The 22,209-nt window shown below is 39.1% G+C and overlaps 1 protein-coding gene across 3 annotated transcripts in view; it reads left to right on the forward strand.

Moving 5' to 3' along the window:
- DMC1 (DNA meiotic recombinase 1) overlaps positions 1-22,209 on the forward strand; it is a 39,919-nt gene that overhangs the window by 3,195 nt on the left and 14,515 nt on the right. For all 3 annotated transcript variants that reach the window (XM_059404595.1, XM_059404596.1, XM_059404597.1), the window contains exons 4-12: positions 283-429; positions 3,356-3,438; positions 6,741-6,793; positions 8,585-8,626; positions 9,936-10,008; positions 14,661-14,752; positions 15,165-15,238; positions 15,362-15,476; positions 15,836-15,896. In XM_059404595.1, coding sequence (XP_059260578.1) covers positions 283-429; positions 3,356-3,438; positions 6,741-6,793; positions 8,585-8,626; positions 9,936-10,008; positions 14,661-14,752; positions 15,165-15,238; positions 15,362-15,476; positions 15,836-15,896 — 740 coding nt within the window. The remainder of the gene's footprint in view (positions 1-282; positions 430-3,355; positions 3,439-6,740; positions 6,794-8,584; positions 8,627-9,935; positions 10,009-14,660; positions 14,753-15,164; positions 15,239-15,361; positions 15,477-15,835; positions 15,897-22,209) is intronic.

Below are 22,209 nucleotides of genomic sequence, written 5' to 3' on the forward strand. Positions count from 1 at the left end.
CCACCAACAGACTTCTCTTTTGAATTCCTTGTTACATTGCCATGGTCTCACTAACATTCTTGGGAAATCAGGGCACAGCCAGAACATTTGGCAGCGTGCTGGATATGTTCTACTCAGATATTTCCAGAACATTTGGCTACATGGTGGGTGGGTTCCACCTGGCTGCTTGGATAAAATTGGCATCTTGGTGGAAAGAGATGGACTCAAAAGCACATGACATAGTATGGGAGCCTTGCAGGCTGGCATTTTATCAATCTGCTGCACCCATTCTTTTATTTACAGAACGTGGCTGACATTAAGAAACTGAAGTCCGTAGGAATCTGTACCATCAAAGGGATACAGATGACAACTAGAAGAGCACTATGCAATGTCAAAGGGCTCTCAGAAGCAAAAGTGGACAAAATTAAAGAGGCAGCCAACAAACTCATTGTAAGCAAAATCAGTTTTTTTTGTTGTTTTAGCTTAGAAGGGTCTGTGAGGCTCTATAGCCTTTCTCATTGGACCTTAGACACTTCTCATGAACACCAGAAACTACTGTGGGGACCCCAAATTTCTGTAGATCACAATCTATTATACCCCCTCACATTAACTTTTTATCACTTCAGTTCAAAGCAACAACAATTAATTTTTGACAGACTGAGACAGGTATTAAGAGACTTGAATACTACTAAAAAGGTAATTATTTTTACCAAAAAAATTTTTTTGGTCTCCTTTTATATTTATTTTTCTCCCTTTCTGTTTCTCTGCCTTAACTCCTCCTTGTTTTCACTTTGTCACCTCAAATATTGTATCTTTGGTTGTTGCAAAGCACTAGCACCAAAGAAGTTGCTGTCTCCTGGTACAGGCCAATTAGTAAGAGAGAGAATCCGGTTAGAAAAAGACTAAGTGTGGGTCTGCATGTGTATGGTCGAGATAAATATGACCAAGAATATGGTCACTGAGGCAGACCAGCTAAAGCTGAACTGAACTCACACCTTGTTGCTGGCTCACACACACTGAGTGGCCCATACAACGAAGAGGCTCCAAGCAAAAACATGTCTTTGACTCAAGCTTTTGTGTTGTCCTTTTGGGGGATCTGTGGAGGCACTATCGCTGGAAACAGGAATGTGCAGAGTCACCAGTCTCTCTTTTTGCAGAACAAGGCTCTCCATGTATGTCTACGTATGTATGTAAGAGTCTCGTTCCCAGCAAGTCCTAGAAGCTCTCTTCATTGACAACCATTTGATTTGCTCACCCAGAGGCAGCTGAAGTGTGGCAGTGATGACAGCGGTGGTATGGTCCTGAACTTGGAGAGTGCCTAACTGAACTGCTCTGAACTGAGCTCAGCTGCTCTAACTTCTGAGTAAATTCAGACAGTATACCCACAGGCCAGCTCCACAACTGCCCTCAAGCAGTACCCAGAGTTTGCAAAACTTCCACGTTATAGCTCATAGGAATTAGTCTGATTTTCTTTGCAAATTAAATCCCATTATCAAAGAAAAGAATCCCTCTCCTTCTCAAGCATCCATTACTATATCCAGAGTCTGCATCCTATCTTAACTAAAGCTGTTTATTCTTAGAGAGAAAGAGATGGTGGGGGGTGGGGAAGGAAGTTAATTTCATAGTACAGTAGTTCCAAACATTGTTGTGTATCAGAATGACCTGGATTGGCTAATAAAGAACACATAGTCCCAGACTCATTGAAATAGGATAGGGCTTGGGTTTGGTTTGGGTTTTTTTTGCTTTGTTTTGTTTAAGAGTTGTGATTTTAGGGCACCTGGGTGACTCAGTTATAGGGTGTCTGTCTTTGGCTCGGGTTGTGGTCCTGGGGTCCTGGGATCAAACCCAGTGTTGACCTCTCTGCTCTGCAGGGAGCCTGCTTCTCCCTCTCCCACTCCCCCTGCTTGTGTTCCCTCTCTCACTGTCTCTCTCTGTCAGATAAATAAAATAAAATAGTTGTGAGTTTAAACTTTTTATTTATTTATTTATTTTAGAGGATGGGGGAGGAGCAGAGGGAGAGGAAGAGAGAGAATCCCCAACAGGCTCCATGCCCAGCCCAGAGCCTGATGAAGGGCTTTCTCCCACAACTCTGAGATCATGACCTGAGCCAAAATCAAGAATCAAACACTCAACTGACTGAGCCATTAAGGTACCCCGGCCTGGGCTTTTTTTTTTAACACCCTCTTAAGTTCTCCAAAGTTTGAAAGCCACTGTCATAGTATAAAACAAAAAGGGAAATACAGTAGGGGTACTTGGGTGGCTCAGTCAGTTAGGCGGCTGCCTTTGGCTCAGGTCATGATCCCCGGGTCCTGAGATTTAAGTCCTGCATCAGGCTCCCTGCTTAGTAGAGAGGCTGCTTCTCCCTCTTCCTCTGCCCCTCCCTGCTGCTTGTGCTCATGCCTCTCTCTCTCTCTCCCTCTCTCTCCATCTTAAATAAATAAAATCTCCTTATTTTAAGGGGAATACATTAGACCATGTCATGAGAGCACATCGGGCCTCTTCTTTCCAGTTAGACTACTGCATCAGCTATAGCTCATTGATTTGTCAAATAAGTAGTATTTCTACCATTGCAATATATATTGTCTCATGAATAGTGAACACTGGAATTTTTGTGCTCCTTGAAACTTCCAGAGCGAGTGGAAAATGATGCTGTTCAATGAAATCAATTGAGTCATTCAGTAAAATACCATTCTGCTTTATGCCATAAATATACCTCATTTAAACTTTATAACTACCCTATGAGAGAGACACTATTCTTTTTGAAAAAAATTATTTTTATTAACATATAATGTATTATTTGCTCCAGGGGTACAGGTCTGTGAATCATCAGGCTTATACACTTCACGGCTCTCACCATATCATATACCATCCCCAATGTCCATAACCCAACCACCCTCTCCACACCCCCCTCCCCTCAGCAACCCTCAGTCTGTTTTGTAAGATTAAGAATCTCTTGTGGTTTGTCTCCCTCCCGATCCCATCTTGTTTCATTTTTCCTTCCCTACCCCCCAAACCGCCCACTCTGCCTCTCAAATTCCTCATATCAGGGAGAGCATATGATAACTGTCTTTCTCTGATTGACTTATCACGGTTCTTATCCTGATTTGGTCCAAACAAGGAAACTGAGGAACAGCACGATTAAGTAGGTTACCCCAAGTTGTACAACTAATAAGTATTAGACACTTATTTTGAACCTAGATAGAGTAGCTTCAGAGTCCGTTTTCTTAACCACAATCTTTTGCTGCCTTCAAAGACTAATGAACTGTAGCTCATATCAAATGATTACCCTGATAACCAAGTAGAGAGTTTTGGGCAGTGTTTGAAACGAAACTATCATCTTATACCCCTTTGAACCTTTCCTTTTGTCTTTTTGTAGGAGCCAGGATTCTTGACTGCCTTTGAGTACAGTGAGAAGAGAAAGATGGTTTTCCATATCACCACTGGGAGCCAGGAATTTGAGTGTGTACCTCATATTTTTTATGACCACTAGACACAATCTTTGGATTGTTGTATCTCTTTTCTTGAGTTTGTTAGAGATAGTTTCTTTTTCTGTAGTTTTTTTTCTTCCAAAAGTCTACTGAAGCAAACAAATTCCAGACAATTTGTAGAAGCAAGATTAAATTTGTTACAAGAAATCCAGACCCAAAATATAAGTAGTTTCTGAGTCAGCCTGTATTTTAAAAAACCGTCTTGAGAATCAGTTTAACTTTTCATTTTCTTTTCTCCTTGTTGATAAAGGAGATTCCATTTCACTTTTGGTTTCACTTAAAAATCAGTTGTTTATATTGAATATTTTAGAAGAAATAATCCAGTGGGTTTTTTTTCTCTTTAGCATCAACTGCTTTAACTTCCCTTTTTATTTACTGCCTCAAGATTCCTAAGACATAGTTATCATCTTCCTAATGCAAGTTGACTAAGTTGTGTTTTTATCCCCTTACCTTCCTAGGCAGAATTACTAGTTCATAGGTTAGACGAGTGGCCAAGAGCAATTTGAACAAAAGCAGTATTTCTACAAAGTATTCCTCAAAACCCTGTCCTCATAAGGTATTCCAAGAAAAAAGGATTTCATAGTCAAATATTGCTTCCAGTTGGATGTCTCCCAGGCAGTTCAGACTTCACAGGTCCAAATCCAAACTTCTGTTATCTGTCCCAGATCTGCACCTCCCAAAGCCTCCCTCCTCTCGGATTTGCCTCTTTTCTAATCCTCAGAACTAAAACCTTGGTGTCATCCTTGGCACTTTTTTTTTTTTTTTCATCTCACACCGTAACTCTTACTCATTAAGAGTGTGCTCTACCTTCTAAAACAAACCACCCAGTTTCTTCAACAAATAAATTACAAAGAATCAAAAAACATATGCAGTCAAGGAGAAGACCTAGAGATTAAAAGAGATTTAAAAGACATATTACCTGGGGCGCCTGGGTGGCTCAGTGGATTAAGCCGCTGCCTTCGGCTCAGGCCATGATCTCGGTGTCCTGGGATCGAGCCCCACATCAGGCCCTCTGCTCAGCAGGGAGCCTGCTTCCCCCTCTGTCTCTGCCTGCCTCTCTGCCTACTTGTGATCTCTCTCTCTGTCAAATAAAATAAATAAAATCTTTAAAAAAAATAAATAAAAATAAAAGACATATTACCTAATCCCCAATATGTAGTTTTCATTTGGATCCTGATTCAAGCACAGTATTAAAAAATAAGCTAAATATGAGATAGTTGGAAAATTGAACACCTACTGTATAGTTGCTATTAAGGAATTACTACTTGTTTAGGTAATAATGATGATACGATTATGTTTAAAATAAGAACATACGTCTTTTAGAGATACCTACTGAAATATTTAGGATGAATGATATGTTGTCCTGTATCTGCTTAAAATAACAGGAAAAGGGAAGGATGTAGTTGGAGGTTTATATGAAAAGAGATTGACCATGAGTTCATAGTTGATAACTGTTGAAGCTAAGTGAGAGGTTCATGATGGCTCGTTATTTTTTTTTAAGATTTTATTTACTTATTTGACAGAGAGAGATTACAAGTAAGCAGAGAGGCAGGCAGAGAGAGAGGAGGAAGCAGGCTCCCTGCTGAGCAGAGAGCCTGATGTGGGGCTCGATGCCAGGACCCTGGGATCATGACCTGAGCTGAAGGCAGAGGCTTTAATCCACTGAGCCACCTAGGTACCCCTCATTATTTTTTTTTTTAAGATTTTATTTATTCATTTGACAGGCAGAGATCACAAAGTATGCAGAGAGTCAGGCAGAGAGAGAGGAAAGCAGGCTCCTTGCTGACCTGAGCCAAAGGCAGAGGCTTAGCCCACTGAGCCACCCAGGTGCCCTTTGATGGCTCATTATTATAGTGTTTTGTCCATGTTAGTTTATGTTTGAAACCTTCCATTATAATGTTTATATCTTTTTCCTGTGTGTGTGTGTATAGAAAAAAAAGAGGAAATAAGAATTCAATCACTAGTTTAAATTACCTATTAACTTCACCTCTGGAGTAGTATAACTTCTAACCTCTCTCTTTTTCAGACCTTGCCCCTAGTATTTAGTCTTCACACAGGAGACAGAATGATCCCTTTAAAACTTAGGTCAGGGGCTCATTTGGTTGAGCCTCCAACTCTTGTTTTTGGCCCAGATCATGATCTCAGGGTCATGGGATTGAGCTCCGTGTTCTCAGCCTCTGTGCTCAGCGGGGAGTCTGCTTGGGATGCTCTCCCTCTGCCCCTCCCCCAACTCTCTTCAAACAAACAAACAAACAAACAAACAAATACCAGTTAGGTCAGATCATGACATTTCTCTGCCCAAAACTACTCTAATGACTCCTCATTTCAGAGCAAAAGCCAAAATCCTCTCAAATCTAATCTCATCTTTTATCCTTTTTTCAGTTTGCTATGCACCACACTGACTTCTTTGCTATTTCTAGAACATGCCAGATACACTCCTGCGTCGGGGCTTTTGCCCTTACCATTTCTTCTGCTTGGAACACTTTTTCCTCCTATATCTACCTGGCTTGCTGTTATCTCTTTTAGATCTTAGCTAAAATATCTACTCAGTGAGGTCTTTTCTGGTCACTTTATTTAACTATTTAAACTCCCTGCCTTGGGGCGCCTGGGTGGCTCAGTGCATTAAAGCCTCTGCCTTTGGCTCAGGTCATGATCCCAGGGTCCTGGGATCAAGGTCCACATTACGCTGTCTGCTCAGTGGGAAGTCTGCTTCCCTTCTTCTCTCTCTGCCTCTCTGCTTACTTGTGATCTCTGTCTGTCAAATAAATAAAATCTTTATTTATCCTTCATCCTCTGCACTTTTTATCTCCTTTCTGGATCTAATTTTTATTCATAAATTTAATAACCTCTGACTTATGACATATTTTGCTTATTACTTATTACTGTTTCTTATCTGTTCTCCCACTGAATGTGTATTCAGTTGACTTTTGGAAACATAGTCCCAAGCACAATGTGAACAACCCAGTTAATAACTAAAACCATTTGCTCAAGCTTCAGTTCTAAAGAATGAGCCTATGTAGCCTATTTCCTATTGGTACCTAGAAGCTAGAACAAGAACAACGAAAGATTTTTTTTGACCTTTTGTTGATCCACTGCCCATATACAGCAGAATCTGTGTTCTAAAGAGTTAGCATGTCATTGTTCAGCCAAGAATTCCTGCCCATGGTGGATAGAGAGAGAGAGACAGACAGATACGACATTAATGGCACACTTTCTCCTTTCTTGATCTCTCTGTTTCTGTTCCTTTTACTAATGCTTACTTTTTATTTCCAGTAAGTTGCTAGGAGGTGGAATTGAAAGCATGGCAATCACAGAAGCTTTTGGAGGTAAGTAGAACCTTACTGTTTTGTTATATGAAAGAAATTATATACACACATACATATATAATTTTAAAACAACCAAGAGTACGTTGAATATCTACTTTGAAACTTATGTTGAAATCTCAATTATAATACAGGATCATCCTGAGCTTAAAAGACCTTCCATCATTAACAGAGAGGTCCTATTGGCTTTTGTCATTTTTTAAATCTCTGACTTCCATAAAAGAAAAAATAATTTTTTTTCCTCATTCCTTCAGAAAGTAGCTGGGTAATGAGACCAATCTTATTTCTAGCATATGCATGTTCCATGGACATAGTAGATTTTTTTTCTTCCCTGATTCTATCTTCTCCTATTTTTCTTCTCCTAAAAATAAAATCTTAAAATTTTTAAAAGATTTTATTTATTTATTTATTTATTTATTTATTTATTTATTTATTTATTTTACAAACAGAGTGAGATAGCACAGTAGGGGGAGTAGCAGAGGGAGAGGGAGAAGTAGGCTCCCTGTTGAGCAGGGAACCCAACCCAATGCAGGGCTTCATCCCACGATCCTGAGATCATGACCTGGGCCAAAAGCAGCCACTCAACTAACTGAGCCACCCAGGGGCCCCTTTATTTTTCTTCATAACAATTCATACACAGGTATTGTATATGCTGCGCCTTGCAACTCCAGTATCTGCAATCCTTGGGGAACTAGTCTGTTTTTTGTGGTTGCTGTTGATATTTCTGTTGACAAAGAGAAATAAATCTGCTTTTTATTATTCCTGTCAACTGTCAGGGTTGAATGGCTTGCTCTCTTGTGTATTTATTGATATTTCTGAGCTTATTGCCTGATTTTGATCTACGGGAGCTCACTGGACCTAAACTGGTGAGTTGGGGAAGTTTTTCTCCAGAGAGAATTTGCTTCTGTTGGAAGGTAGGGCATGCCACCAGTCTGAGACTACTTCAGCCTTCCTTTGAGGATCTCAGTACAGTGGGACAACCCCAGGCTTTCCTTCCTTGTGGTAGGGTCTTAAACTTTCATTTCTATGACTAAAATGAAAAAACTCGGGTTTATTCCCCTATATAGGGAAAACCCAGTTCTTTCCTACTGTGTATTTTTTTTTCCCTGTAAGTCTCTTTCACTATTCACACAAACACTTCACTTCTGACACTTCTGGTCACCAAATATATGGACGTTTCCCCGGACAACAACAAGCAATTCTTGGACACCTGCAGGGTATCCAAGAATTCAAGTCAATTCTGCCACTACCTACCCAGAGACAGTGCCAGATTCCACAGGCTAAGTATGGACTCAGTCCCATAAGAATCCCTCCCCCCCTTCAGAGGCCAGTCACAAGCCCAGATTAAAAATGTGCTTCTGACAAACCGGCTGTAGGTCCAAAGTTCCAGTGTCCCCTTCCTTGGGTTTGATTAGTTTCTTAAAGCAGCTGACTGAACTCAGGGAAACACTCACTCATGTTTACCATTTTATTAAACGTGATAAAGGCTACAGATGAACATTTAGAGGGAAAAGATGAGTAGGAGAAGGTATGAGGGAAGAGGGGTGGAGCTTCCATGTCCTCTTTTCCATTACCTCACAATGACTAAGGAAAACTTGGTTTAAATAAATTTTTTCTAAAGGACAGTTCTATGAACAAACACCTTGTATTGCTGGCTTCATCCATGACACAGTGGTACTTTAGGTGTAAGATTTGACAGTTGGAAAGAAAATCATACTCTGAGACTGTATTTTGTTCTTTATGAAAATATCTAGAAATTAACTATGTGGTTTTGCTTTTTTCTATATTTCACAGAATTTCGTACTGGAAAAACCCAGCTCTCTCATACCCTCTGTGGTAAGGATACATAACAACCACAATAACGATAATAATCATAGTAGTCACTAATGTACTTTGTGCCTAGTACTTTATATAATCTCAGGTAATCTGGAATTTGCAAGGAAATTAACCTGCCTATGGTTACACAAATACCAAAGCCAGTCTTTGAATGTTTGACGCTTGAGGTAATGTTGTATGTGCTGCACTCTGCGCTCTGAACACCTGAATGGAAACCAGGAGGAAGTGAAAGGGTATATGAGTGTAGTGCTGGTGGTGGGTAGAGGCCCTCACTGTCTCCATTTTTCCCAATCCATCTTTTCTATATTCTATCAACAAGAATGTCCCAAAATCAGTTGAGGTCTAGAATCTCTAACTTTCCATGAAGTAAATTTGGCCTTAGGAAAGACTTAAAAATAAAATTTTCTAAAACAGAATAAACAAAAATACCTCCTTTTGTACAAAGATGTTACTCCGCATTTCTTTGACCTAAGCAGAAGGAGCATGGCCAAGCAGTTAAGAAGTAGATTCTGGAGGCACCTGGGGGGCTCAGTGGGTTAAGCCTTTGCCTTCTGCTCAGGTGCTGGGATGGAGCCCCGCATTGGGCTCTCTGTTCAGCGGGGAGCCTGCTTCCCCCTCTCTCTCTGCCGCCTGCTCTGCCTACTTGTGATTTCTCTCTCTGTCAATAAATAAATAAAATCTTTAAAAAAAAAAAAAAGAAAGAAAGAAAGAAAGAAAAGAAGTAGATTCTGGAATCAAAGCACCTGGCCCCAGTCTTGGCTCTACCATTAATAACTGTGTGACCTTGGGCAAATTCTTCACCTTTTGAATTTTCCCTGTCAGTAAAATAGGTATAATGATAGTGCCAAAGTTAGGGTTGTCTTGAAAAATAAATGAAATAATCCATGATTCTAATATAAAGAAATTCCTTCGTGTCAATTACTAATACCTATAAAGAAAATGCATTTTAAATTTTGACATGCATTAATTGAAAGGTGACTCAAATGGGTTATATAGCATAAATTATATTTGTGATTATTTCTTATAACAAAAAAGTAATATTTAAATTCTATTCTTTAGGAGAACTAAAGATTGTGAGAGATATGGACATTCTTTGTTAAATTATCATGCTGATAGAATACTTATAGTTTTACCACTGGTTAGTAATATAAAAATATAACATGCTGTTTAGAAATTAAAGGATCATGATTTTTTGCCAGATTGACAAAAGGGTTGCAACCAACATAAATCCTGTTAATTTATATATTTGCTTGTGCAAAGTTTATTCAATTCTATTAATATTATTGCATTTTTTTTAATTGCTTCCTAGTGACAGCTCAACTTCCAGGAGCAGGTGGCTATTCAGGAGGAAAGATTATCTTCATTGATACAGAAAATACTTTGTAACCTTTTTATTTAAATAAGTTGCTTGCAGAGTAGTGTGATGTAGTAGTGTTACTATAAAAGAAAGTTTGAAGTATATCATTCATATAATCATCCCCTAAACCAGCAATAATGAGAAGAGCCACAGGGAAATCAGTTGTTGGTAGAGTTTTCAAGTCACTTTTTATTTTAAAAATGTCTCACTTCTCTAGATGTATTTGGTGTAAAATTCACAAAATGAATACATGAGAGGGACTTATATTTTATTTGTTTTTAGTCCTCTTACTTCTCCAAAGATGGTACTTAATAGGTGGAGGAAGATTGTTGACTCAAAGTCATGGTTCAAAATAAAGGGAAAAGAAAGAAGAGAACAAAAGTACAGGATGGGAAAAGGCAGAATGTGGTTGGGTCACAGGAAGAATTGTAGTTTATTTTTTTTTTTTTTTTTTTTTTAAAGATTTTATTTATTTATTTGACAGAGATTGATCACAAGCAGGCAGAGAGGCAGGCAGAGAGAGAGAGAGAGAGAGGAGGAAGCAGGCTCCCTGCTGAGCAGAGAGCCCGATGTGGGACTCGATCCCAGGACTCTGAGATCATGACCTGAGCCGAAGGCAGCGGCTTAACCCACTGAGCCACCCAGGCGCCCGGAAGAATTGTAGTTTAATTGAAATGTAAGATGTTTCAGAATTAAGGCTGGAAAGATGATTTGGGTCTTAGATATGAAGGGCTTTAAAACCAGATGATGGGTATAAATTGATATTTTTGCAATATTCTAGGCAAGTAATGAGAGCTTGACCTAGGCTGGAAGCCTGTATAAAAAGAACAAGACAAGGGGTGCCTGGCTGGGTCAGTCAGGGGAGTATGTGATTCTCGACTTCAAGGTTGTAGGTTCGAGCCCCATGTTGGGTATGGAGATCAAATAAGGATCTTAAAAAGGAAAAAGGGACAAGAAATATTGGGAAAATTGATAGGACTTGATGACTGTATTTGGTAGGCAAATCAAAGAGAAGTTTGAGAAATTATCAGGTGTATTATCTAGCTATTGGGAGAGAAATGATGCTAAAGACAGAATTGGAAGGGTCATGATTCAGACAAAAGGTGTGTTTCATTTCAGTGTGTAAAGTATGAGAAACAGGAGGACATCCACATGGCAGTTGGAAATGTTGGACTCTGTCTGAGAAGGGGTAGAGCCAGAGATATATAGATGGAATAAACGAAAGGGCGGGAGAACTTAGATAAGAGGAGACCTGAGACTATCACTTCCCTGTGTGCCTAAGTTTAGGAAGAGGGACTCAAAAAGAGGATGCCATAGAGACAGAGGAAGTAGAAGGAAATCTGTCGTAGAAGCTAAGCAAAAGGAAAGTTTAAAGAAGAAAAGGGTAGTCAGCAAGAGAGAGAGAAAAGGCACAAACTGAGAAAGATCACTGAGATTTGAAATTAGGAATCCAAGAGAGCATTTGCAGTTCCAGAAGATGGTGGAAGCTTGTTGCAAATGAACAGTAAAGAATGGAGCCAGTGTGCTATTAACCAATAAATAGAAGAAGAAATACAGCAGTTTGAGGTATCAGGTTCAGAGGAAATTGTTTTTAACAATAGAAAAGACTTGCACACAAGTTTGTAAGGCCATTCACAATGAAGCCCCAACCTAGCTCTCCAAGCTCACTACTGACTATTACCACTAGTAGAGGCAAAGGGATCCAATCTGTTCTCTAAAATTGTCTCTAAAACATGAAAACTTTGTACATCAGCAAACTTTGTACATTGCTCAGGCATCCCTGGGCAATCCGGATTTTATCAAGAATGATAGAGAGGAACAGTTAGTCTTAACTATAAAGGTATTCATTAATTTTCTTCCCCGTATCTTTGTTTTCTCTGCATACCTATTCAAGTCATTCTTTCAGAAAAGTAATCTGGATGGTAAGCTTTGAGCCCTAGCATGTCTGAAAATGCCTTTATTTTGCTCTCACTCTTAAATGTGAATCTGATTAGTCATAGAGGAATTTCATGGTATATTTCTATCCTCCTTGGATATTTGATCCGTCTGTCTCTACCTCAGTCTTCCTAAATCACACAAATCCTTTAAGGCTCTCCTTTGAAGGCCTACCTTTTCTAATCTTCTCTAATTACCCAACGTAAATAACCTCGTCCTTCTTAATCTGTTATAGAATTTACTATCTAGGGACGCCTGGGTAGCTCAATTGCTAAGCGTCTGCCTTTGGCTCAGGGCATGATCCCAGAGTCCCAGGATCCAGCCCCACATCAGGATCCTTGCTCAGTGGGGAGGTTGCTCCTCCCTGTCTCCTTGCTTGTGTTCCCTCTCTCGCTGTGTCTGTCTGTCAAATAAAAAAAAGATTTCATTTATTTATTTATTTGACAGACAGAGATCACAAGTAGGTAGAGAGGCAGGCAGAGAGAGAGAGGGGAAGTAGGCTCTCTGGGGAGCCTGATGGGATCGATCCCAGGATCCTGGGTCATGACCTGAGCTGAAGGCAGAGGCTTTACCAACTGAGCCACCCAGGCACCCCTGAGCAATCTGGATTTTATCAGGAATGATAGAGAGGAACATTTAGGAGCCAAGTCTTCTGCAAGAAGGAGTAGGGAGGACAGCTTAGGGGAACAAGGACATTCAAGAGCCCCAATGGAATGTTCTCATTCCTTTAGTTTCTTTCTTTTCTTTTCTTTTTTCTTTAAGGATTTTATTTATTTATTTAGAAAGAGAGCGAGAGAATGAGCAGGGGGAAGGGCAGAAGAAGAGGAAGAAAAAAACCTCAAGCAGACTCCACACTGAACACAGAGCCTATTGTGGGGCTTGATCCCAGGATCATGACATCATCACCTGAGCCAAAACCAAAAGCTGGCCACTGCACCCACTGCACCACCACCCCGGTGCCCCTCCTTTAGTTGCTCTTACGTATACACTACTCTCTCCTGATATTTTCCTTTTTAAATGTTTATATTTTGCCTTCTTATTTATGTTTTACATTTACTTGTAATACGGATGGGTTTTACAACTCCGTATAGGATACCGCAATGCACTGGTAATTGGTTAAAATAATAATCAATTCCCTATAGTAATCGGCTAACAAATACTTAAAAATTGATTTGAACTTCCCTTCAGCATAAGCCCAACTTTTACACTTTCAGTCACATGGTAACCAGATTCTGTAAAAAGTGATGTGCTGAAAAGCATTTTTACTGTGTCTTCTAATTCTCTGCTGGCTTTGACCTGTCCACCAAAAACTCAGGAGCAGTGGAAGATTTTAGTGGTTGTCGCTGAAGCTCTGAAGAAAAGAACACACGTAGTGCATTAGGATATAGATGGCTGCGGAATTGGAAAGACAATCTAATTCTACATACACGAAGCTAGTTGTAAACATCACAAATAAAATCGCAAATTGTCCTCATTTTACAGTTGTAGTGTGATCAGTACTATACAAACACTGTAAACAAAGTGAAATGAGAACACAGACATGGATTTTATTTTAGCTCACATCAATTCAGAGAATACTATAGACATATTTGGATCACCGAAGACCTAAAAAAATGTGGATTACTTCTTTATTGTTTAGATAGCTTTTTTTTTTTTTTAAGATTTTATTTATTTATTTGACAGAGATCACAAGTAGGCAGAGAGGCAGGCAGAGAGAGAGGAGGAAGCAGGCTCCAGGCTCCCCGCTAAGCAGAGAGCCCGATGCGGATGCAAGGCTCGATCCCAGGACCCTGGGATCATGACCTGAGCCAAAGGCAGAGGCTTGAAACCACTGAGCCACCCAGGCGCCCCTATTGTTTAGATAGCTTTAAGTGATTATTAGCATCTTCCAAAAAACGTTTGCAGGTACACTGAATTTGCCTCCCTATGAATTTTACTAATTTCATAAAGCTAACACAAGTCTTTTAGAAGAAGGGAGATTTTAAACCCTAAACAGACAAAAAACCATAGGTTGCTAATTTCCTTCTGGTCCTTGAAATTCTTTTTTTTTTTTTTAAGTAATCTCTACACCCAAAGTAGGGCTCGAACTCACAACCTCGAAACAACTGAGCCAGGCACCCCATGATCCTTGAAATTACTTACTGATTCTTTGGTTCATGTAGTCAAATTTATCATTTGTTGGCAACTCATGGTTAACAGTATGTTAAATTACTTCATATTCAACAAGCGAGGAATTTAAAGAGAGTGAATTAATTCACTTTGAAGTGACTTGAATTATAATTCAGTGATATTATCTTCCTAGAATAGATCTATTTTTATACTGAAATCAAAAGAGAGTCACAAATCTTAGTGTCTGGTTTTTTCCTTGTAACTGATTTGCTGCATAATCCTGAGTCATTTGCCTAATCTCTGTTTGTCAGTGTCCTCATTTGTAAAATGTAATATAGGCCATAACAAGTAGGTTCCAAAGCTATTGTAAAGATCAGAGTATTCTGTATTTAAATCCTTCAGTGCTCATCATTTCTATCATTGTTATACACTGAGTTATTTATTAATTTGGGCACTTATGAAAAAGAAAAATCTGATGTAGATTTTAAGTGGTTATTAGCATCTTTCAGAATCCCTTTCCAGGTATGATGTTTGCCTCTCTGTTAGTTTACTTACTTAAGATATTATTTTTTGTAGTTTTTCTAAACTTTTTTTGAATTGATTTATTGGATCCTTAATCTTGGCATGCTCCAGCCGTCCAGATCGCCTCCGGGACATTGCTGATCGCTTCAATGTAGACCATGACGCAGTACTGGACAACGTCCTTTATGCCCGTGCATATACTAGTAAGAGCTCCATGTAACTGAGGCTTGGGCTGTTTCAAGGTTGGCAGCACTGATTTGCTATTAAGTTGATCCTTACAACATTTTGATGCTGTTCTGTTCTCTTTGCATTTTGCTTTCCTCCAAATTTATTTAGTCAGTCCACACATTTTATCATCTGGCTTGCCCTGAGGTATTAAAATGCCCTAAAATGACTTCTTGTTCTTGTCTTTGAAATGGAGAGTAACATTCTTTTTGGATAATGTAGCCTTTGGCATGCATGCTAAGGCAGAATGTGAAATCATATTTAATAAAGCCATGAATAATGAAGAAAATCCTTTCAGGACTCTCTTTTGCTTGCCTCCAGGACCATAAATGATTTTAGCCTCTGCTTCTTCTAGCTGTTATAACATTTTCTCACTGCATTTCCCACCAGGTGAACATCAGATGGAGCTACTTGATTATGTAGCAGCAAAGTTCCATGAAGAAGCCGGCATCTTCAAGCTATTGGTACAAGCTTTTCTATACTGCTCCCTCGCAGAGCTATTTAGCGTATTATTTTTCTTCTATTGATTCCAATCCAAATTAATTTCTTTCCATTTCCATATTTATTTTTACATTAATCCTGTGCAGATCATTGATTCAATAATGGCACTTTTTCGAGTAGATTTCAGCGGTCGTGGGGAGTTGGCTGAACGGCAGCAAAAATTGGCCCAGATGTTGTCACGACTCCAAAAAATCTCAGAAGGTAGATTTTTTAAAATAAGTGGTGCTATCAGAATAGCATCTGTGACTGTTGAGTAGGCTTCACAGAGAAGCTCAGAATAATGTCAGGAGGCAATACACATTTAAAAATAAATTTACCTTCATGGGAATGCAACTCCTTTTTTTTTTAAAAATCAAAATACTGATTCTAATATAGTAAGTACCTAAATAGTAATAACAATAATAATTTTAAGGAAGTTAATCTATGTTACCAATGAAAAATTGGAATGTGATATTGTTTATAAAATCAATTCATAGCACAGTATTCCTAAATTCTGAAGTCTAAGCAGTGAACTTTTTATATTGCCATCATTAGTTTCTTAATTTTATTTCTTGATGCAGAATATAACGTGGCTGTGTTCGTGACCAATCAAATGACTGCTGATCCAGGAGCAACTATGACGTAAGTCCCAATATTCTGCTTTTGTATTTCCCAAAGGTTAATATCAAAAGGGTTAGAATGAAGAACAGAAAGTAATTCCAAAATGATCAGTCCCAATGTGGGCACAAATATATCACAAATTACTCTATTGCATGGTGAATATTACTTCATAATTGCAAATATCACTTGTTATCCAGAATCTATTTTTCTCTAGTTCTCTATAGAATAAAGCAATAGTTTTAACCATTTTCAGAGATATTTTGGACTCCTCTTTTGTCTAGGGCTAAAAGGATATTAGAGGACAATAAGGAAAAGATAAAAAATTATATCCCATTTACATGAATGGCTTTTATTGTACTGATAAGCCATCAGCCTAAAAACAAAAAAAAAAGGAGGCTCTCTGCAGGATGTACAAGGATACATTTATAAGAGGTCCAATGAAGAGAAGTCTCCTGTTAGAAGAAACAGAATTTCAGTTCCCACTTAGGCATGTTCAGAATCTGTTGAGGTGTTCGTGCACATCATATACTTTTTGATGGCTTTGCTTGACAGATGGCCGTGAACAGAAAGGCAAGGAGAGCTAAATAAAGTAAGATGATGAAAACAGAAAATTCAAATAATGATTAGTTGCCACAATCAAACATTTTGAACATTATGTATCTGAATAAGCAATCAAAATAGCCCTGAATTCGTGATGTCAATCTTTCCAGCAAGTTTTTATTTAAAAAATTGTTTAACCAGAGAAAAGTTACAAGACTAGTACAATGAATACACATATATCATTCAGCTAAGTTCTTCTGTTGTAAACATTTGCTACATTTTTTTCCTCTGATGTTTTGTGTGTCCCTGTGTGTGTGCATATGTGTAAACTCTCTCTGTATATACACACACATACTCAATATACATGTGTGTATTTTTTGGTGAACCATTTAAGAGGTTTTCCACCTGAACTGTTGAGAATTACTTACAGACATTAGGACCCTTCTCCTCTTAATAATTCAGCATATTTCTTGCAAGAACAAGAAGATTCTCCTGCATAACCACAGGGTAACTATCACCATCAGGAAATTTAACAATGGCACACTCGTGTTTTCTAACATACATTTATATTCCAGCACCTCCAATTGTCTCAAAAATGTCCATTATAGTTGCCGGGGTTTTAAAATTTTGTTTTTGATTCAAGACTAATTTAGTATCACACACGGCCTGGAGTTAGTTGTCTTGTCTCTTGAGTCTCCTTTCATCAGGACGGCTCTTCAGCATTTGTTAAGCTTTTATGACACTGACAGGTGTGTGTGGTTTTTTTTTTTTTAATTAATTTATTTATTTGACAGACAGAGATCACAAGTAGGCAGAGAGGCAGGTAGAGAGAGAGGTGGAAGCAGGAGCTCGCTCCACTGAGCAGAGAGCCTGATGTGGGGCTCGATCCCAGGACTCTGGGATCATGACCTGAGCCGAAGGCAGAGGCTTTAACCCACTGAACCACCCAGGCGCCCCGACACTGAGTTTTGAAGAGCACAGGTCAACTGTTTCTCAGAACGTCCCTCAATTTGGAGGGTATTTTTCCTCATTATTTAAAATGTTAAATACTTTTGGCAGGAGGATTACATAAGCAATATTATGGCCTTCTCCCTACATCATATCAAGAAGCACACGATGGTGGTTTGTCCCATTATTAGTGATGTGAAGTTTGGTCATGGGATTACAATGGTGTTCACAAAATTTCTCCATTGTAAAAGACCTTTTTGCTTTTATAATGAATAAGTGATTTGTGTTAGAGTAATCTGAGATGTGTGTGAATATCATGTCTTGCAGTTAGCTCTTACCAGTTGGTTTTAGCATCCATGGAAGGTTCTTGATTAAATCAGTTATTACTCTGATGAGCGCAATATTTAAAACCAAGGCAATACATCGGTTAGTAGCAGTTAAACGGGTCAATGACATATGTATTTGAAGATATTCAATCCAATGTAAATTATGTAAATTGTACTGAAACGAATGTATCTCTCTTTAGGCATTCTCTGTTTTATTCTTTCTTTCTTTCTTAGATTTTATTTTTAAGTAATCGCTACAACCAAAGTGGGGCTCAAACTCACAACCCTGAGATCAAAAGGTGCATACTCCACTTACAGAGCCAGCCAGGCACCCCTATTTTTTAATTTTTTAAAAAGACTTTATTTTTAAGTAACTTCTATACCCAGTGTGGGCCTCAAACCAACAACCCTGAGATCCAAAGTCACAGGCTCCCCTGATCAAACCAGCCAGGCACTCCCCTTCAGGCATTTTCTTTTTCTTTTTCTTTTTTTTTTTTTTTTGAAGATTTTTATTTATTTATTTGACACACAGAGAAAGAGATCGCAAGTAGGCAGAGCAGCTGGCATAAAGCCTGATACAGGACTCAATCCCAGGACCCTGAGATTGTGATCTGAGCCAAAGGCAGAGGCTTAACCCACTGAGCCACCCAGGTGCCCCCTTCAGGCATTTTCTAAACTCACCCTAAGAGTATTGTTGCATCTTCTGCAATTTGTATTTCTCACTTTTCAATACCCTTTTTATAAGTATTTAATCACAGGAGAGTCCAATGTGAAAAATATTAACTACATGAATGGTATTAAGCAAGTTAAAAAGACTGAGGAGGGGGAGATCAACCATTTATTCGTGCAGTAAATACTTATTGAAAATCCATGTATCAAGATTCTGGGAATTCACTCCTGCACAAAAGAGACTATGTACCTTGACTCCATAAAGAAGAAAATAAGTGGTGTCCATTTAACTCAGAATTGTGAAGACTTGGTAGGTCATGCATTATCTGTAGTCCTTGCGTAGTTAAGGCAATCTTCTCCATTTTATAGGGTGTCTTTCATACACAGGACATGAAGTACTTCACAAAGAGAATAATTTTAAACTGGAGAGAAATGGAAGATTTTCAGGGCTCACTTTAAAAAGAGAAAATGACTCATTGGCTGAGAGGGAGGAAGTGGGTTGCATTCAAATAAAACAGTACGAGTTAAAGAGCAGTGTTCTTTCTTCAGGTGTGGGGAGGGAACACTGCAGAGGCCAAAACTGTCTATCTAGGGTTAGAAGGCAAAGGAAATCTGTGGAAATTAGGTCAGATAGGGGTTCTTTTTCTTAAACTCGTAGACAGTTTCAAAAAGAGTAAAACCATTTTGAATTGACTCCACTAAGACAACGAAAGGGGACAGAGAGAGATGACAGAAAGAAACAATTGTAGGAGCTGGGGAGGGGACATTTATAGTGAAGTGACCTGAGAGCCAGATAAGGTAGCAAAGGCTAATACTTTTGTTGGATGACTCTGCTTTGAAGCTTCATATCCTTCACCAAACCAAGTTGTGAGGAATCAAGGTTCACTATAATTAGTATATTCTAAAGTATATTAAATTATAACAATATAAATTAAATGTGTGTCTTTATATAAAGCAATAGATTGCCACAACTAAATGAAAAAAAAAATAGTACAGTTTTAAACTAAAGGAACTCAAATGCTATTAGAAAATCTCCCATAAAGAAAAGCTTTGTTTCTCGGTGTTAAAGAACTCCAAGCTGCAGCTTGCCTGGGACCTGTCAGAGAAATATCACCATAATTGGTATGAGTCCCCAAGTATGCTGACAATAATTGAGGCTTATGTCCCATGCATTATACTTGATGGCACATCGTATTAAAAAGGAACAAAATTACAGAGGCGGGGAGCTGCTGTATGATACAGCAGAGAATTAGCTCCTAGACGAAGCTTACAGATACAGATTTTAGAACTAGAATGATCCAGTTGATGAAGGCCTGGAGATAAAAAGTGAGAAGTATCAGCCTGCAAATCACCATACTAGGGCAGAGAATATGAGCGGCTGTGTATCTGTTTAGCTAAAACCAAAAGTCATCTTAGAACATTTGCATGTCTTGTAAATGTGCAGTTTGCTCTCTAAGTGTGTCACTCACTGATCCAACAGCGTGCACATAAATTAAGAAGCAATATGGTTAAAGAAAAAGCATTAAGCCAAGTTCAGAAGCATGGTGACCTTGAGCAAGTTGTTTAAACTGAACTTTGGATCGCGCAGTCAGAAGAGCATGTGACTCTTGATTTGAGGGTTCTGAGTTTGAGCCCCACTTAAATAAAAGAAAAACTTAAAAAACAAATAAGTAAAAATAAACTATATGAACTCCATTAAAAGATTAAGAGGGCTTATATTTATTGATTGCTGCCAGGTGCTTTTATGCATTGTCTTATATAATTCTCTTATCACCCCAGCTCAGCCTCCCTGTGCCTCCCTCTTCCTTCTATGAAACCAGTCTCCAAATAGTGCTATCTATGTTCCCTGCCCCAGAATTCCGTCTTCAAACTTTTGAAAAAATTTTAGATTTTTCTGCCGATTTTATGAGAAAAGTATCAGGGTGGGGAGATAACTTAACAAAACTTCTTAAACATACCTCTTATTATTATTTTACTTTTTTTTTTTTTAAAGTAGGCTTCATGCCCAGTGTAGAGCCCAACACAGGGCTTGAACTCACAAGGCTTGAACTCCAGGGCTTGACCTCATGATCCTGAGATCAAGACCTCTGAGCTAAAATCAGGAGTCAGACACTTAATTGACTGAGCCACTCCGGTGTCCCTAAACATAGCCCTTTTCAAAAACCATCTCTTCTTGGGGGTGCCTGGCTGGCTCAGTTGTTGGAGCACATGACTCTTGGTCTCAGGGCTATGAGTTCAAGCCCTACATTGGCTGTAGAGATTACTTAAAAATAAAATCTTGAAGTCTCTTCTCCTTCCCCCCCAATTTTCTTTATTTTGCTGTACTCTTCTTTCCCTATCTTCCCTTAATCTCAAAGAATCCTCCTCATTCCTGGGCATGTTCATTCAGCCTTTCTCTCCTCAATAGATCCCATCTCAAAAATTCCATCCAAAGCTTCCCCTGCGGCAGGTCCAAAGGACCAGGAGTTCTGCTGTCCCTCAGGGACAGTACCAGCTTGCCCTTGTGCTGGCCCCTAAAGGTCCCTGCTCCAACCAGTATTTGACATAGATACTATTATTATTCCTAATTTGAAAAAGAGGAAACAGAGGCTCAGAGTATCTACTTCTTCAATCATCCAGTTTAAAACCGGAGTCAGGGGGGACACCTGGGTGGCTCAGTAGGTTGGACGTCTGCCTTCGGCTCAGCTCAGCTCATGATCCCAGGGTTATGGGTCCCAAGTTGGGCTCCTTGCTCACCGGGGATCCTGCTTCTCCCTCTGCCTGCTGCTCGCCCTGCTTGTGCGCTCTCTCTCTTTCTGGCAAATAAATAAATAAAATCTTTTTAAAAAGAAGATTTAAGAATGGGAGTCAGGATTTGACCCCAGGTATCTTTGAATCCAAAGTTTTGCTCTTTTAGCCTCACTGTGCTACCCTCCGTATCCCCCTCCTAGGAAAATATCACCTACCCTACCATCACCATCATCTTGTACTACGTGACCCCAACACCCCAGTTTGAAGCTGGGAGATCAGGCTGCTCTGGGTCTTACCCTCAGCAGTCTAATACACTATGTCCAGTTCAGCCAGATGGGGATAAATGGCAGTCTCTCTTGGCCCCTCTTTATTCCTAATATCCACGCCTCTCTCTTCCTCCTGCTTGTCATACTCTGCCATCTCCTGAGAAAAGGAAGAAAGAGGAGAAGAAAATATGAAAGAAGGGAAAATAAGAATAGGTTGAAGGAGGAATGTGGGTGGTTTTCTGAAGCTGTTTTTACTAGGTCAAAAATAGAAGTAAATTAAAGCCCTCTGAAAAGATGCGGAATGCTACATCTTCTCGTACTTTACCTCAAGCCCTGGTTGTAACTGTTAAAATACTCAGGAAGTTCAAAGAAACTTTAAGAAATTTTCTTATTCCACATGTCCCTGAAAGACTGGCTGTTTTAACTGGATCATTTAATTAAATATCTCTTATGTGCCAAGATTAGTGCTAAGGGTAGAGCTAATGTACATAAATGACCTAGCACGGTTCCTGGCATGCAGTAGGTATCACTGAGTTATATTAAATATATCTTGAATCCTCATGACAGCCCTTAGTGGTAAGATATTTTTGATCCCATGTTACAGGGAAAGAAACTGAGGTTCATGAACATAAGTAACTGGCCCAATGAAAACATTGAGTCAGGATTGGGAAAGTAGGTAATTATATTCACCGGGCTAATGCCTTCCTTAAACTATTTTATTTTGTTCTTACATATACCCTACCAGTTAGGTACTTTTATAACCCTCCATTTGATATAAAGAAACAGACACTTACAATGCTTAAGTAATTTTCCTGAGGTCGCATTGTTGGCTGGTAACCCGAAACCAGAACCAGG

This window comes from Mustela nigripes, chromosome 6, assembly GCF_022355385.1.
Source record: "Mustela nigripes isolate SB6536 chromosome 6, MUSNIG.SB6536, whole genome shotgun sequence".
Taxonomy (NCBI): domain Eukaryota; kingdom Metazoa; phylum Chordata; class Mammalia; order Carnivora; family Mustelidae; genus Mustela; species Mustela nigripes.